We start from the raw sequence: 19,637 nt of genomic DNA, 5'->3' as shown, positions 1-19,637 counted from the left end.
GAGAGAACCCTTTTAGTACCCTCTCATCGCTCTAATGTTCTCGCCTCCTCTTTCACAGTAGTAGCTGCTCGATTGTGGAATAATCTACCCCCTAATTTTAGAGGCCTTCTTTATTTACATTTAAATCAAGATTGAAATATCACAATCTAAATACTTAAATTGTTCCTTTATCCTTTTTCTTTCCTTCCCATCCCCTCTCCTCTCTTCATAGTATAGTGTTTTATTTTATTTTTCATACTCATGAGTAATGTGTTAATTTTTTGTATATATTTATATTTTTTTAATCTTTGTATAAAATTGTAAGATTCAATATGTCCATGTACTTATAATTTTCTCAAACTGAACGGTTTGGGTAGGTTGGAAGAAATTGCCTTAAGGTATATTTTTATTTATATCACTACAGAGATGGGTAGAATTTTTGTTTCAAGATTATAGATATTCGAGCGTTTACAGGGCTTATGACCTGTCATAGGTTGGGTTCAAGTGGCCACTTTTATGTAGGTACTCTACAACATTCCCCATTCCGCTTATTAGCGAATATCCATATCGGTGACATTTTTGGTTTTTGTATATATGTCATGAAACTAGGAAAGCTTTCGCTAGCGCGTTTGGAGCGCCATCTATGTATTTGATATTGAGGTTAAGCCTTAAGGTAATATGCCCGCCCTTTTATGTATATTTATTGTATATGTATATAAAGTGATAAATAAATAAGTACCATTTGGTATTCATGGAGAGGGGGAAAGGGACAAGACCACAGGATGTGTTCAGAAGATTGATTAGGATATCCGCACCACCACAAAGAGGAATAAACAGTGTTAAATAGATGATAATTTGTCGTTTAAATTACCATGATCTGATAATCAAACATTCGGACACACTCAAAATATTGTTGGTTGAACTTACTGGGATCTAGGTAAAATATTTCACTTGGAACAGCGTCCACACTGTAGTCTTCGTAATCCAAAAAGTAGTGGTCGTAGTGAGAGCGGAGAAGAGGGTTCATCCCCAGCATTTCGTACCTGAAAAAAATATCACATACCAAGAAACTTATTGTGTATATATGTATACTAGCGGACCCGACAGACGTTGTCCTGCCCGAACGTTGGCTTGCCTGCTATTAGCTCAGGAAAAGACTTTTCATTGATAAATAGGTACTTGTTTATGGTTGAATTCAAAAACTAAAAATAATTCATATTCAAATATTGAATTTTTTGGCAAATGTCAAACTCGGCTCTTCTCACCAACAGGGGAGCACTTTACTCATGAATGCGGTTTTCTTATTTTAGTTTTACTAAAGATCCAGTAAAAATAAATAAATGGGAAAAAATTATAAGGAATGCAAGGAAAGAATCTGATCGGGATCCATAAAAAGCAAATGTTGTTTGTAACCATTCAAAAACAAACTATTTTTAAACACAAAAAAAACAATATCCTTCTATTTTTTTGTATATGCATTCTCGTCGAATGCAACCCTGGTAGGTCGATGAAAAAAAGATGTATGCTTCTTACTTTTTTTTCACAGAATCGATAGAAAATTTTAATATCTACGAACACGCACAGCGCAAAGATCTACATTTTGCTGAAAACCGCACGTAAATCCGTTAAGCGCACGTATAGACGAATTATATATATATAAAGATATACAGGATGGCCGGAGAAGTGACGTCCAAAAGGAAAATGTAAGTGCCCCATGTTGAGGGGTATCCGAATGACCCCGATGCATGTTCTGTGACTTTGTGTTGTTTTCAAGTTATGAGTTTTTTACAAATTACAATACGGATGGAGAACACCTTATAGAAGGGAACATGGAAGTCCAGGCATTTACAGGGCCTACGACTATCATGTCATTGGCCAGTTTAAGTGGCCACTCCCCACACCGTGCAACATTCCCCATTTTGCCTATGTTCGAACATCCACATTTCCTCAACTTTTACTGTCGTGAAGAGATTCATCTGACTGAACTATTTCACATACTAGGAAATGCTTGAAAACAATATTCCAATTTTTAAACTTCTTCTTGGACCAGTCGGTTTTATTACAATATTTGAGTTTGTACAATGTTTTAGTTTGTCTACAAACATTTGGACAAACTCAAATATTGTCATGAATTTTTGAAAATTTTCGAGCGGATCGGTTTTTGATTATTTTTTTCAATTTTTGGAAGTTTTTTTCAGGATTGTTTTTCGTAACTCATTTTTTTATTGTACTTTCACGCGTAATATAATCAGCTTCGTAACATTAATAGAAGCTACAATTTTTTTTACCTAAAATGCAGAATTTAAGTTCGAGCGAGTTGGATTTGAACTTTCAACTTTAAATTAAAAGTCTTACAATACACTACTCGTACAGTCCCGTTTAACCGAATTTGATGGGACCGTTGAGGCTTCGATTCAACGAAAATTCAGTTTAACTGGGAAATATGTACATAGCGAAAATATGCGACATACAATATATAAAAATTTGAAATTTCTGAAAATATTCCAGCGGAATGAATACTACATAACTAAATCGAGGAAGTAAAAAAAAATGTCTTTTGCGTCATTTAACACTTTGAGTACCGGCCGAATACACATAGAATTTTCCCTGTGCCCGGCCAATTTTTGTGAAATTTCATGTTTTGTTAAGGGTTACTTGTCGTAATTATGAAAATACTTGGTTAAATCAATCGTAACTTCTCATATTTTTTTATTTTTTTTTTTGTTTAAAAAAAATAAATATTTGCGTTGACCAGGCGGATGAAAAATACAGTTTTGTGTGTAAAAAAGAACCAGAACCATGGTCCAGTGTTTTGTAATCGATGGGTACTCTTAGGTAAAAATTCGTGAAAAGATTTTTTTTATTTTTTAAAAAAAGAAATATTTGCGTTCTTATGATTTACCCAAATATTTAATTTTGAGGGCCATTTTCAACGAGTTGTAAATAACTCACTTTTAGAAAATTGAATCAAGTTGGGGTAGAGTGGGATTCGAACCACAGACCTTTGGTCTGTGAGTCCGAGACACTAGCCACAGGACCACAACCCGATCATTTATTTAAAACAATTTAATAAGTCATTTGTGTATTATAGTTTTGCCAACCTTTGCCATTATGGCGTGGTCATATAATCACGTGTTTACACGGCTCCGGGATACAAAGCACAAAAAAGGAGCGAGTCCTGTGTATGTGCGAACATTGCAATGTGCAATGTGACTCTCCCTAAAGGCCAATGTTGGCAATACTCTCATACAAAAATGACTTTTTAAATTGTTTAAAATAAATAGGAGAAGTTTTAATTGATTTAACCTGGTATTTTCATAATTATAACACTTTTAAGAAACCCTTCACAAAGTATGAAATTTCACAAAAATGGGCCGGGCACAGGGTAAATTCTATGTGTATTCAGCCGGTACTCAAAGTGTTAATTTGCAGAAAACACCTACAGCACTAGAAAAATCTAACTGTACTTCAAAAATCATTAAAACTGGTCAAACACATAATTATAATCATATTTGTTAGATAAAAACAACCAATGTATTCATTGTTTATCTTTTCGTCGCTTCAGTCTGTTTTTGTCCAACAGACCAAATCACAAATCTGCAGAAATACAGCTTTAAAGTTTTTTTACGAAATACGCATGAAAAATGACCACAACTCGAGACAAAACTCGTCAAAAACAATTTTAATTATTTATTAAAAATATTATTTTTATTTGAATTTAATTGATAAATGTTTTCTCAGTAAAATGCACTTTTTTGAACAGCTGGTAAACAACGTGAAAACACGGGACCGGGACACAACGCGTGGTCATATAATCACGTGTTTACACGGCTCCGGGATACAAAGTGGTAAGAAGAACGTTTATTTTTCATTGGTAAATGGACTGAATAAATAGTAAATAAAAAAAAATACAGTACAAATAAAAAAACATACCTAACTGGGACTGGAAGGGGATCCACCATGTCTCCGCATGGCTTCCTGTAGCTAAGCCACATGATGTATTTGTTAGTCTTTTCTCCAAACTCCTCTTCCAATTTCCACTTCTGCGTCTTCAGCCCTCGGACCATCTCTTCGCCGCAGTACAGGAAATCGGTCAGGTCGGGAAGGATGGACTGGACTGTCATGGGGTTATCTTCGGTACCGTTGATCTGAAAGCAGGTCTCTTTGTTCAACTGTTCCTCGGTAGTAACGGGGGCGAATTTGTAGCTGGTGCCAAACTCTTTGAAGGCCTTGACAGAGAGCTGGTAGGTCTTGACCATGCCGTCATAGTAGTCAATACGGGACAATCCTGTCGAATTGTCGAACCTATAAAAAAAATATTTATATTAATTCTCGTGTCCATGTTTTCAACTCCATGACTGCTACAAGTGGAACATCGTCACATTTTGATAGTTTTTTGGCCATATTTTTGGCAGTATTTTCCATATTCGCGTCACTCCCACCGCCACTGGCGCTGCGTCCCCATGATCGAAATTGGAATTACTATTGGCTCGAAGGCAGGTCTTGCAAAAACACAATTTTCTACACGTGTAACGAGCGCAGTTTCTCGTGAGCCCATAAGGGAAATTTGCAGAAACATCTACTACCGTAAAAGCATACAACATGAGACTTGAATGTAGTTTGAGACGAAACTTCCGCGGCACATAATATTAAATGTGGTATCATATTGCTACTCAGCCAGCACTGGCAGAGTCACAATTTCAGTGTACAATTGCTGTCAAGAGGAAATTAAGACAAGGTAAACAGTATTTATTGAGAAATTGACATTGATTTTTAATTTTTCTGAATTACATATGCCTCGAAACTCTATTGTTAGTAAAAAAAAAACTGTGATGATCTAAATCGATTTAGTAATACGATATCGTGAGCAGAGGCGGTTCCTTAGTATGTGCATAAGTGCAGCGCACTGCCAAGTAAAAATATGTTCAAATAAATAAGTAATTTTATTGATAGTAAAAATATGTTATAGGTAAAAAAACAGGGATTCGTTGCAATATTATACTCATAAACATCATAATATTCAATACTAGCGCCAAAAGATCTAGCGAGATCGACTCTAGCGGATGATTTTCACATCTTGTCTACGCATGCGCAATCGTCCCTGTGCGTGTTCTGTTTTGGACAATTCTTTACCCTGAATTTCTATGAAATATGTCATTTCTCTTAAGATCGTCATTTGAGCGAGAAAGACAACGCTTTATACAATAGAATCACTATGTAAAGCGCCCTTGGGGTATTTTATTACGAAAATGGCTCTATATAAGTTATCCATAATAATAATAATAATTTATACCGGTGAACCGTGCGTTAGAGAGAGAAGATAATATACATACTCCGGGCATTGCCAACGCATGCGCATATTTGAAGTTTAAAGTGCGTTTGCAATGTCACTTTGAACATGCGTAATGACATATTGGTACAAATTTAGTTGATTCAGTATCCTATAACGTGCGTATAATATTAGGCGAATTTAGCGTTTCTGGTATCGATGCGCGGGCTGTCATCTGTCATACTATTGCCCGTTTATCATGTCATATTGTTATAATATTATTGAAGTTACAAGTTGACAAAATGTAAAGAAATGCACTGCCAATGTTTTCGGTCAGGAGCCGCCAGTGATCGTGAGGCACTTTTCCGTAAACAAGTCTACGCCATGTTTGACACTTTCGGCGTAGGTTGGTAGAGTGAAACTAACTTTTGGAAGGTAAATTGAGACTATGTCTCAAATAAGGTGCGGGAGTCTCAATTATTAAGTCTCAAATTGTCTCAAATTGTCTCAAATCTCTACTGATAGTTATATTTAAGAATTAGGAGAAAACTCAATTATTTTATAATTAGGTACGACTACAGTACCTAGTTATTTTATTACAAAAAAGTACAGACTGTGAAGATAGTGAATGCATTTTATTATTGATTTAGCATTATACATGTCTCAATTTTGAGTTTTAAATTTGTTTTTTTTTACGATTTTTGAAAAGGGTTTAATTTTGTTTTAGATTGGATTTTTTTTTGATGACGTAAGTGTTTCAAATTATATTATGCTTTATAAAGCTGAAAATTTGTTTTATTTAATTTCTCTAATTGTGCATGAATTATTTACAATATGGAAACTGAATATTTTTTAATTTTTTATTGTCTCGTGGTTAAAACAATAAAATGCTACAACATGGGAAACTACAACTTTCTAACTGTGTCTCATGTTTGCAACATTTAAAAAAATACAAAATAAATTAAAGGATATTAATATGTCCACACATGTGGTATGCTTCTGTAACCTGAAACTTTGACTCAAATTTGCGTTGAAATTTGAAAGCGTACTATTGAATAACTAACTAACTAACTAACCATCACGCCATTTCCCCGGAGGGGTAGGCAGAGAGGATAGAACGCCACACCACTCTGTCCCGGCACACTTCCTTTGCTTCCTTCACATTCATACATCTTCTCATGCACGCACGTCGATTATTCCGACTTTTCACATGACCACTTTCAAGAATTTGTTGTACTTGATCATGCCATGTCTTTCTCGGCCTTCCTCGACTTCTACAACCAGACACATTCGCATCATAAATCTTTTTAGCCGTTTTTTCATCATTCATTCGCTCCACATGACCGAACCATTGCAAAAGACCTTTCTTAATTTTGTCGATAATGCTTAACTCAGCCTTGCATTCTGCTCTAATTTCGACATTAGGGCACCTATCATACATTGTTTTTCCGCACATTCGCCTGAGGGATCGCATTTCAACAGCATTCTGTCTACTTTCGTCCCTTTTTTCCAACTCCATGCTTCGCTTCCATACATTATGGTTGGTACCAGAACTCCATTATGAACTGCTAATTTAGCCTCTTGCGATAGACACTTATTTGCTACGACAGACTTTAAGGCACCATTAACTCTGTTACCGGCACTAACCCTCCTTTCAATATCCTTGTCCATATTTCCATCTCTAGTAAACATACTACCCAGATATACAAATTTTTCGACCTGTTTCAAACTATCTCCATTTACTACAATCTTACATTTGGGCATAGTTACATTTCTTTCAAAGACCATGACGTTCGACTTTTGCACATTCATTAGCAAATCACTCTCCTTGCACACTTCGTAAACCTTTGTAACCGAGGATTGCAGTTCCTCTTCGCTGTCAGCTAGGAGGACTGCGTCATCGGCTATTGAATATATAAAAAGATATAATCAGTTGAAGTTGAAAATTGTCCCAAGTTGTATGCTTTTACGGTACTATTGCACGCGGGGAAGGATCTCTTTTGCCAAAACCACGCCGCAGCTATACGAGTAAAGAAACTCCCGTCTAATATCTGTAAGCTGAAGTTTAGCCTCCAAAGCCAAATGATAAAACATTTGAAACAGCATATTAAAAAGGTGTTTTTTATTTTAAGTGACTCCAGAGCTTTTTCAACAAGTCTTAGTACTGAATCTACCTATGTATCTAGATTTTCAGTAGAACTTTTATGTTTCTCAACCCCATATTCGTAATATTCGATAATCATCACACTTTGATGTGAATCAATCTAATGGTTTTTACAAATTATGTCACGGAAGCTCTGGATGCAGGACATCAGGTAGACTGTTCATATAATGACTTCGCCAAGGCCTTTGATACTGTCGACCATGATGCCTTATTAAATAAGCTGTATGAGATCGGTTTCTCGGATGGTATGTTAAAATTAATAGCGAGCTACCCCTCTTCATCAATCATTCAAAAAAAATCCGCTTCAACAAGAGACATAAGTAAAAATTATCCAACCAGATTTAACAGAGTTTTCTTTAAAAAAACACGAATAAAATGTTAAAAATATCATTTGTTCGAGAGTTGCTTAGAGTCGCCATGGATCTCAAAACGTCCATCGGCAGTCGCCTTTTGTATTTACCGTCCAAGGATGTCCACATCAAATTACATATAGATAAGAATTGAGAGATATTGTCAACCTTTGGCACGTGCTATCCTGTTCACTTTTCGAAGTAAAAGAGCTGAAACCTTTATTAATGTGAATGAGATTCATCCGGCTGAATCAATCCACCTACTAGGCAACGCCTAAAAACAATTTTCTAATTTTATACTTCTTCTTTTACCAGGTAGTTAATTCAACAGTGTTTTGAGTATGTCCAAATGCTCGCAGACTGGTTGGGTTTCCTCCCCAGGCAGTTATTCGTATTTAAATTTGTGACAAAAGAGAGGGAAAACATTTCAACAGATGGATGAGTTGAGAAAATGTGGATGTTCAAACATAGACAGAATGGTAAATGTTACACAGTGTATAAATTGTCCACTTAAACCAGCCAATGATAGGACATAATCCCTGTAAATGCCTAGATCTCCATATTACCTTCTCAAAAATGTTTTCTCTCTTTGTTGTCACAAATTTAAATTTGAATAACTTCCCAGGAAGGAAATCCAGTCAGACTGTAAGCATTTGGACATACTCAAAACATTGTCGAGATGTAATCTATTTATACGCATCTGCGCAAGAAACACATATTATTTTAACAAGATGAAAAGAGACAAAGATTGTCTGGCAATCATTTCCTAACCTCAGGTTACCACACAGTGACTCAAGTGAGTATGTTAAAGGATAATGGGCAATTATCATTTATTTTTTTATTAGCTAATAAATTAATCTAAAAAATCACAAGCCAATTGGTACTATTCTTATTGAATTCTGTTAAGAAATAAGGGAGATATAAAGGATTAAATTCTAGTCATTTGAATGGTGCCAAAACAAACAAATTGTGACGTCATTAAGTATGGCGTCTTTGGATGTTTTGTGACGTCATCGGATTTTTTAAATCAATATCTATGGATTTTATAAACTATTGTAGATAGCTTCATTTTTCTTTGTGTCAAGAGGTTGAAAACCATATAATAATTTAAAAAAATCGAGATGTAAGATGTAATCCGATTTCACTTTCATCTGTCAGTGCCTGGAACTGGAGTGTGGAGGGGGTAAGGGAGGGGGCTTCAGATAATATGCATAGACAACTCTCCTTATATTTGTATCGGTGGCCTGTGGCATTACCAACATTAAAATCAATGCATTACTCGTGAACTTCTGTGACAAAATTTATTACCAACTTACGAAACGATAGTTTTCGAAAGACCTTATTTTCCAAACGAAAATAATGAATGAAAATATTCATTATAAGGGATTAGATAAATACTAGGAGAATCTTTAAAAAATCTTTTATTTGTAGAGTAGGTTAAATCCGAAATTCCTCTCAAGTGATAATACTCTATGATTAAGGAACATACTTTGAAAACCAAGTTTTGTTTCAAATGTTTGTTTTAGAAACAGAGTTTAATTCTGAAAATGTATTCCTTGTTAATTGAGAGGAAGAAATGTTCTCATGTAAAATATTGTTTTTGTTGGTAACAATGTTGTGGCGACCATTGCTCGATATGTCAGTGGTTGTGACGTTATTATTCTTCAATGACAACAATTCAACAACCTGATTGAAATAAATAACGCTCTTGAATAGTCAAGAAGTCTATTGTTAACATTTTAAGTACTAGGAGAAAAATGTAACACAGAAAATATGAAAGCTGCGTCAACAAAAATTCTTATGTTAGAAAAATAATTTATGCATACACCAAGCATAGAGTATATTATAATTCTATGACACCAAGCAAACTAATGCCAGATTAAACATACAGTTCGGGGGGCATTTAAGCCAAATGAAAACAAAACTTATTTGTTTTAGTAAATATAATATGTATTCTTATCGGCCATTTTGTTCTAATAATGGCAGCAGATATGCCTTACATATTGATACAGTAATATAAATAGTGAACATATACAAAAGGTGCAAACCCATGTAAACTTTAATAAACAGATACTTGTAAAATACATATATACGCGAGTGTGTTCCGCAAAGAACAACACAGCCAACATCGGGTCTCTAAAAAAACACTTGTGTGTGAAATAAATCTTTTTAATACAGTTGTTGGTCGCGAATTAGCTTACGCACACACAAGAGTATGGACACAGTTATATGGGGTGCCTTTTTTTAACAGTAAACGGGACACTCGATACAAATGCGTGTCACAGCCTAGGTTAGTTCACGTACCGCAAAACCGTCCAATGTTACCCGCTTTTTTACAATTATGATGATTTTAAAAAAAAAAAATCGTATGCCCTACTTTTTAATTTCTGAGAATGACCATGGTAAATCATTGAATTAGGGTACAATTGTAACTTCAATCATATTTAAATGCGATTCCAAGCAATTAAAAAAAATTATGTTGGGCAAAATTATCTTCATGTTTGTCCATGTTTGCCCGCGACAATTATTTGTTGAACTGTAGCTTACATGGTGTTCTTGTCAAAGAACTACTTTATTGAATTATCAACGCAAGGCAAAATTGTCGTTTGAACATATTTTCAATAGCCAACTAATAAAATATTCGTCCGAAAACAAGTGGGAAAATTTGCCCGCCAAACTCTATCTGTTTTCATACAAGCAACTTATAGGCCTTAGAGTTGTCAAAATCTGGTTGATAACTTAAGACAAATGAATTAATCTTGTTTATTGAAATTAATGTTTTATTTAAGTACACATACCAATAATCCTAGTCTTAATCACCAAAATGACCATTTTTAATATCAGGTAGGTAGGTACACACCTTTTTTGAAATGGCAAATACTTATACACAACATTATTTTTGGTACGTGTACTTGTACACACACAATATTCGCTAATAAGCGGAGTGGGGAGTGTTGTAGTACTTAAAGTGGCCACTTAACCCAGCCAATGACAGGTCATAAGCCCTGTAAACGCTCGAATATCCATAATCCTGAATTTGAAAAATTCTACCTCATCTCTGTAGGGATATAAATAAAAATAAATACTTATACCTATGTTGTGAAAAATAATAACTGTTTCAGGAATATAGTTAATGAACAACTAAAAAGGTTTAAACCAGACGACATCAATTTTAAAAATCAATAGCAATTATTTCGGAATCTAAGTCTATAGCTACGAAACTAAAAAAATATCGTTTGAGGGCGGATAATAACCGGTTTACTCCAGGTATAATGAAAATGATCTAATCTAGAAACAAATTGTATACCAAGCAAAAAAATAGAAATGCTTCAGAAACTATTAAAAACCAATAAAAGGAATATAAAAACACATTATCAAATGAATTAAGAAAGGCAAAGAATAATTAAATTAAATTATCCACAATAATGATAATACTTTTGATAATCTAAAATTAATGTGTGCAAAACCTTCATAATAATTATAATTTAATTTAAACTAATGTATGGAAGCGAAGCATGGAGTTAGAAAAAAAGGGACGAAAGTAGACTGAATGCTGTTGAAATGCGATCCCTCAGGCGAATGTGCGGAAAAACAATGTATGATAGGTGCCCTAATGTCGAAATTAGAGCAGAATGCAAGGCTGAGTTAAGCATTATCGACAACATTAAGAAAGGTCTTTTGCGATGGTTCGGTCATGTGGAGCGAATGAATGATGAAAGAACGGCTAAAAAGATTTATGATGCGAATGTGTCTGGTTGTAGAAGTCGAGGAAGGCCGAGAAAGACATGGCATGATCAAGTACAACAAATTCTTGAAAGTGGTCATGTGAAAAGTCGGAATAATCGACGTGCGTGCATGAGAAGATGTATGAATGTGAAGGAAGCAAAGGAAGTGTGCCAGGACAGAGTGGTGTGGCGTTCTATCCTCTCTGCCTACCTCTCCGGGGAAATGGCGTGATGGTTAGTTAGTTAGTTAGTTAATTTAAACTAATTATGAAAATAAGAAAGTGACAACCCTAACACACTTTTTCGTTTGGGCGAAATTGACACCCCAGAGGCTCAACTTATGCGGGTTGATTTGCCAATCGTCATAATTCTTGATTTAAGCTACTGACAGCACATAATAAACACAAAATGATCTGAAAATCTTTGTCTATATCATGCAACAAGAAAAAATTACCTATGTCTTTGCCATCGGGTATATTAAAAAACACTGGCCCGCAACAAATTACACGCGCACTTTTACAGGTTTTGACAAGCCACTGAGTAAAGTTAGTGACAAAAGCTTCCGAGTGAAGTTAGTGACATAAATCTACTTTCCTCCTTAATGTGCCAAATTTACTGAAATCAAACGGAAATATATTTTTTCAAAGGCTCAAAGCTTTTTTTGGCTTGAAATATTGCGTTTAAAATGACTGATTTCCGTAACGACCACGAATGGCACTGTAGTATTTGCTATTAATTTAGCTACAAACCACAGCGCTACTCATTTTTTGCCAAGCGCGCTGTTGTCAGTCAATTAAGAGATTATGCACGCATATATCTCATAACGTATAGATAAACTCACCAGCCTTAAATCTAAGAAAAAAAAATGAAAGCAAAGGCCGACTTCAAATATCAAAATCAGAATAAATACAAACGTCAACATTAAAATTACCTTCAAATAAAAAACCTCACCATAAAATTGTAATATTTATAAACTTTAGTTTTTCGTAATATAGGTATTTAGTGCTATTTTCCGTGAGTTATTTCATTGTGGACATTTTTTGATGGGATCGAAAAATGTGTAGTTTAATAATGAAATTTGTTTCGATTGTATTTTTTTACATTTAACAGAAAAAGCATTTCAACATAAACAATATCCAAAATATATTTTTTTATAACACGGGGAACATAAATAAAATATATTACATTTTTACCTACACTCGAGGTAGTTTCGATAGTTAAAGAAATCTTTTTATAGGTTATAGGTAAACGTGAAGAACATGGTGTCAGGATACTTCAGAAATATTTTCGAGGGATAGGATAACGAACAATTAGTAAATATATTGGTTTTTGGCAAATTGATATGATGCATCAAAACGAAACAGAGGTCCATTTATTTTATAACTAGCAAAAGTAAGTCAAGTGACATGAATAAGCAAAGGTGAATATTGAATATGACTAACAAAAATAAGCCAAGTAACATGAATAAGCAAAGGTGAATATGACTAACAAAAGTAAGCCAAGTGACATTAATAAGGAAAGGTGAATATGACTAACAAAAGAAAGCCAAGTGACATTAATAAGCAAAGGTGAATATTGAATATGACTAGCAAAAGTAAGCTAAGTGACATTGATAAGCAATGGTGAATATTGAATATGACCAACAAAAGTAAGCCAAGTGACATTAATAAGCAATGGTGAATATTGAATATGACTAACAAAAGTAAGCCAAGTGACATTAATAAACAAAAGTGAATATGAGTAACAAAAGTTAATAAAGTGACATTGATAAGCAAAGGTGAATGTGATTAACAAAAGTAAGCCAAGTGACATTGATAAGCAATGGTGAATATTGAATATGACTAACAAAAGTAAGCCAAGTGACATTAATAAACAAAAGTGAATATGAGTAACAAAAGTTAATAAAGTGACATTGATAAGCAAAGGTGAATGTGACTAACAAAAGTAAGCCAAGTGACATTGATAAGCAATGGTGAATATTGAATATGACTAACAAAAGTAAGCCAAGTGACATTAATAAGCAAAGGCGAATATCACTTCTCCTGCAATGGGCTCAAATATTGTCAATAAATGAAATGGGGAATCGAAATGATTATTTTCCTATGTTTAACATTAATAAAACTTACCAAACATGGAAAGGCTCGTTGAGTTTTGCGGCTGGAATAGACAGAACCCCCTTTACTGTATAAATTTCACTCCATTTCGGTGGTTCTTTATTAGAATCTGAAAGAATAAGGTAAAATAGTAAATATGGCACCACGGGGAATATGCCGCACTAACGCATTGGATTTTTTAAATTTCAAAACTTGTACAGATATCGTCGCTTCAGTCCGTTTTCGTCCAACAGACCAAAACACAAATCTGCAGAAATAGTGCTTTCAAGTTTTTTTACGGCATAAATAAGACAAAATTCGTTAAATAAACCCCTAAACAATTTACACAATTATTTTTTATTATTTGAATTTGATAAATAAAGGCTCTCTCAGAACCCAGGGGAAGTATTATGGATCTACTCTACCCCTAAAAAATGATAAACTTGAATATTTTTATTTTTTCAATGTGACGAAACTTTGCTTCATAAAATGGCCACACTGATGATTTTACACACTTAGATAATAGATTTCTCTGGATCATGTCTAGTCTGCCTAACTAGGTACAACCTGTTTTAAGGCAGACATTTTTATGCAAAAATAAACAATAACAATTAGGTAAAAGATTTCTCTGGATCATGTCTAGTCTGCCTAACTAGGTACAACCTGTTTTAAGGCAGACATTTTTATGCAAAAATAAACCATAACATTTAGGTAAAAGATTTCTATGGATCATGCCTAGTCTGCCTAACTAGGTACAACTTTAAGGCAGACATTTTTATGCAAAAATAAACAATAACAATACTACCTACTAGTTAATTTACTATCCAGTTTATTTTTTTTTTACAGTTACAGTTTACAGTTTATTTATTTTTGAGTAAATTTTCCAATTTTTTCGGCCTAAACCCAGTAACCATTTTTTTACAAATTTGTTAAATTGAATCCGGGTCGTGGTTTTGCAATCTTTGGGAAACATATTGAATATTTTGGGGCCCAGAAGCCCAGAAAAAAAATTGTGGTAGACCCCATGACCCATCCTCTTGTTTGACTTCTGGTAGTGTGAGAGTATACCTTTTGGGATTTGATAGAATAATTAAATACTTGCACAAACATTATTATTCTAAACATATGGATCTCAAATTCCTCAAATAACTTGACGCTGGGGTACCTGAAGGGCTTTTAAAAATTATTTGAATGAATGATTTTTGAGCAGATTCGAGAGGTTTTAATATCGATTTATTAGTGCCTCCCCATCCTATTATGCCATAAGTTATAATTGAGTTACATAAAATAGAATATAGTTGTTTGAAATAAATTAATGTAATAATCCGTAATTGTCAATAAATAAATTAAAAATATATATATTTTTTTAAATACTTAAAAATCCTTAATTTATTCGGTGTTTCTTTGTCACATTATACAAAAAGTACGATTTTCGTAAGAAAATTCAATATGTGTTTCAAAATATTATCATCATACTTTTTTACTAACCATTCTTCAACTGTAAGCCACTTATATAAACTCCCATTATATCGAGGCTATACTGACAGAATGCATTAAGTATACAGCCTCTATAATATGTTTCAAATATTTTTTAATAAAAAAAATGCTGATTTCAAATTTTATGCTATGTCTGGAATAAAAATTACTCTTTCAAAGCTTTAAAAAAAAAGTAAAAAAGAAAATTGCTGGAGAAATAATGAGTTAAATAATAAAAAAGCTTTAAATGCGATTATCTCGGAAGTTGTTTTAATGACTTTTTTTGGTAAAGCCTCGATATAAGGATCAATGTTTCATAATTTTTGGATTAGTTTTTTAACTTTTTTTTTTAAATAAATATTTGAGCTTTTATGATTTACCCGAATATTTCATTTTGAGGGCCATTTTCAACGAGTTGTAAATAACTCACTATCAGAAAATGATAATCAAGTTGGGGTAGAGTGGGATTCGAACCACGGATCTTTGAGCCGTGAGTCTGAGACGCTAGCCGCGGGACCACAACCCAATTTCGAAGTAGGTGCTTACTTTTCTTTCAGAGGGATTGAGTAATACATACAATATTATTTTTAGTACTTATGTAACATGAATCTTACTTTATAAATACTCATTCATTAATTATTCCCTTTTCGCACATAGGCGCATAGGGGACAGAATAGGGTATTAAATTGTACATATTAAAGATTTCTCAAATATTATTTTAGTGTTTAAAAAAGTCAATAATCAATAATTTCATTCGTAAATTTCGTTTACAATTTTTGATATCTCAGAAAAGCCATATTGTTTGCTTGGTAATGAATTCGATCATACAAACCCACCCAACAGTACACCATGAACCATGCATTTATTGCAAATGGTGGTGACACCAAATAGATATGGAACATTTTTGTTACATGAAGATAAAATGATCAGTCTTTCGCTTCGGGTGCCAGTTCAGGGAATATGAAAAATTCTAGTGTAAAAACACCTCTTTAAATAAATATTTCATGTCAACCATGTCGAGAATCTAACCTGAGGCCTCATGCAAGGTAGGTAAAACCGCTGACCGCACCACGAGGTAGACGAGTAGTAATATTTACTGCATAGCGTTTAATATTTACTTAATTTCTTATAGTTAAAGATGCCTCGCACTATAGGCGGGAAATCTTTTTGTAGTCTTATTTATTCGTAGAGAATGCTTCCAATCGTTAACAACATGTGCAAATTTTGACGTCACCAAGCGTAATTGAGGTTAAAAAAGCTACTTAACCGGCCATTGAAATCAAAAAGGAGACAATGAATCCAAAATGTTCTAAGAAAACTAAAAGCCTGTGTCTACAAGGCGCAAGCGACGAATATATTGGTATATATTCAGATGGTGGACAAAAATAATGATTGCATGTTTTCAAATTCGTTATGCAATAAGTATTTATTAAAAAAACAATAAGAATTGGCTTGAATACGTGACAGAAAATCAAGTGCTGAGCAAATATTTACATTGAGAGAAATATTGCAGAAAACTCATGAATTTCATATTGACATGTGCCACCTGTTCATTGATTTCCAGACAGCCTATTACAGAATCAACAGAGAAAAACTTTATAGAGCCATGGATAGTCTTGATATACCAGCAAAACTGACCAACAATGTCCGAAATACAGTTTCGGATTAAAGAACAATCAGACTTATCCGATAGCTTAAGAACATACGATAACGTGAGACAGGGGGACGCCTTAACATGTCTCCTGTTCAATATAGCACTAGAGAAAGCCATAGGAGACTCGAACATTGAAACACACGGGAGCATATACGCAAAGTAAGTTGAGGTATTGCAGATGATATTGAAATTATCGCAAGATCAAAATGAATCAGATGAAACATTTGTTGCTCTTGAGTCGTCAGCCAGAGGAGTGAGACTTTGCATTAATGAGTCCAAATGTCAACAATATTTTGAGTTTGTCTAAATTTTTGTAGACAAGGACTGGATTCAACTCCTTGGGGAGCTGTTTATATTAACATATTACAACAGAGATGAAGAACATTAAAGAGAAGGTAATATAGAAGTCTAGGCATCTACAGGGCTTATGACCTGTCAATGGCTGGTTTAAGTGGGCACTTTACACACTGTGTAACATTCAGCATTCTGCCCATATTTGAACATCTATATTCCTTCAATTATTTCATTTATTGATGTTTGTAAAGTTCAAGAGCTGAAACCTTTATTTATGCCGGTGAGATTCATTTAATTGAATTATTTCACCTACATATTAGGCAACGCCTGAAAATGTTATTTTTTCAATTTCTATACTTCGTCATGGAACAGATCAATATCCAGAGCGATGTTGTTCAGCGTAGCGGTAGCCCTTCCAACGGGCAAAACCGTAGGCAGGTTGGTCCTGTATACCGGAGTATGAAACAATCTACGCTGACACTGTCTTAGGTAATTGTCAGGAACATACAAACCAATGCTCATCATAATCTCAGAACTATCGATCACACCGCGCAACAATCGATAATAATGTGTAGTCAAATACACATTCCTTCTAGTCTCTAAACTGTTGTAGTCAAGCATACCCTGGAGAAACTAGGTCGGGTAGAGCCAAGGATAATACCCGCACGACCCGCCGAGGGTTGTAATGCTGATGGTAGACAAATAGATTGGCTAAGATGTATTAAATGTGCGCACTAGGTACGATTCCAAACCGGTAGATATAGAAATGTTAGTAAATGGTTGTATACAATTATTTACCAGCTAGATATACATAAATATAAATAGATTGTTATGAATGAATAAGTATGATAGTTAAATACCCCGGTATTTGTTAGCTGAGTTCTAGGCCCTCAATAAAGACAAATGGTTTGCTTTCAGGCCTGGCTGAATACTTTTTAAATGCAAACCATATTTGTACTGCCCTATAGAGTACCGTTGTATTGTATTTAACATGTTTCGAGCGTCGCAACTATCAATGTAATGGACCGTTAAAGCGGTGCGCGCCTCTATTTACGAGACCTGAGGCCGGCAGTGTACCTCGAATGGTGGGGATAGAGCTACCCCCGCCGCAGTATCGCAGCCAGCCCCGCTGAGCTCGACACTGCGCCGCTATATAATGGGTGGAATTTCAATGAATAAATCAGTTGGGCTCCAAACTATGTACAGTGAACGCGCGTTTTACTTTGTTTCTCCGCCTTATGTGCTCCCGCTCATCGCTCTTTGCTCCGCCCTGCTGGCTGACTGCCATCGCCTCGCCAGACCACTTTGACCAGGTGGAAAGTCCTTTTCAGGACTGTTGAGGTTGACTTGCAGTCGATGCAGTCGTGTCCCTACCTTCCGACTCCGTCTTATGACTCTGTTTGGGAGGAGGTGGCTTCCCGTTTACGCCGGGGAGTCTGACTGCGGCAGACGCGGGTGACGAACCAGCAAGTCGTGTGGTAACGCGTACGATACACTATATACCTTATAAAATATCCTATCAAATTATAAACAGTAAAAACGCTTTATTTATGCGAAATTAGAAGTCCCTTAATGCAGACTACACACGAGCAATAAATTATTCCCACAAAAATATAGTAGCTATTCGAGATGGGAGTTTCAGTTATTATAAGAAGTCGTAGTAGCAGCTACCATTTCACAAATTAAACCATTTTGTGAAACTGTTTCTTAAATAGCAGTTTAAAACAGCGTGACTTGTTTTAAGTAACAGTTTAATTCATCTTTGTGCTTCAGCAGTTGCCAGTACTTAATATTTTGCCCACGCTGCTCCTAACTATTATTTAGAAACAGTTTAATTTGTAAAATTGCAACTGAAAAGACCAGTTCTAATAATATCTACGTCATTTTTTAGGCAAGAATATATTTCTCTAGATTGTGTGTAGTCTAAACAAGGAGACATTCATGTTACTCATGTGTTATATATTATGTATAATGAAGTATTTAAAAGATTTTAAAAGTCAAGTCTCCAAAACTGTGTTTGTTTAGTGAAAAAAAATGATTTAAAAAATTGTGATTGGAAATCTCGTCAAAAAAACGCCATAAGTAAAGCATTTATGATAAAAATATAGCAATAAACTTATTACTTAAAGTTGTTTTTTTAAAATCTGTATTTTTCAGATTTCCGTAAGATCAAACAAAAACTGGTTTTTATACACATTTTTTTTGTAATTAAATGGATTTTTATAATTACCCGCAATCGTTAATCCTGCCAGAAGAAAAACCAGTAAATGCAGTAACATTCTGCTAGCAATGGAGACCTATTACTGCTTCCTAAAACGTCCACTGTGCACGAAAGGCAAAAATTAAATGTATGAATTTTAATTAAGTTTTAAATATAAGTTTATAACGAATCAATAATAATTTCTGGTGACGCGGGTTATTTAAATATCAAACAGCTGTCAGTACAACAGACTGACAAATCACTTAATCAGAGACCAGATTCGTCCGATTCTGAGCATTACAATTGTCCTTTAAGCCTGAAAAATATTGGCAAACCACATTATTTTTTATATTTTTTATTAATGAATTTTATAAAAAGTACATGTTTTTTAAAATTCTAAACTTATCTACTTTAACACATCTAGTAAATGTTA

General features: G+C 34.4%; 1 protein-coding gene across 1 annotated transcript in view; it reads right to left on the bottom strand.

Moving 5' to 3' along the window:
* LOC148272025 (cathepsin L-like peptidase) overlaps positions 1-19,354 on the bottom strand; it is a 46,040-nt gene extending 26,686 nt beyond the window's left edge. Inside the window, exons 1-4 of the mRNA XM_088240604.1 lie at positions 19,235-19,354; positions 13,614-13,710; positions 3,913-4,284; positions 907-1,022 (exon numbers count right to left, since the gene is read on the bottom strand). Of these exons, the coding sequence (XP_088096730.1) occupies positions 907-1,022; positions 3,913-4,284; positions 13,614-13,710; positions 19,235-19,283 (634 nt within the window). The 5' untranslated portion in view covers positions 19,284-19,354. The remainder of the gene's footprint in view (positions 1-906; positions 1,023-3,912; positions 4,285-13,613; positions 13,711-19,234) is intronic.
* Between the last annotated feature and the right edge of the window lie 283 nt (positions 19,355-19,637).

Source organism: Micrasema longulum, unplaced genomic scaffold (genome assembly GCF_059751315.1).
Source record: "Micrasema longulum isolate JH-2025_06_02 unplaced genomic scaffold, ASM5975131v1 h1tg002524l, whole genome shotgun sequence".
In the NCBI taxonomy this organism is placed as follows: Eukaryota; Metazoa; Arthropoda; class Insecta; order Trichoptera; family Brachycentridae; genus Micrasema; species Micrasema longulum.
This window is presented reverse-complemented; position numbering and strand designations above follow the sequence as displayed.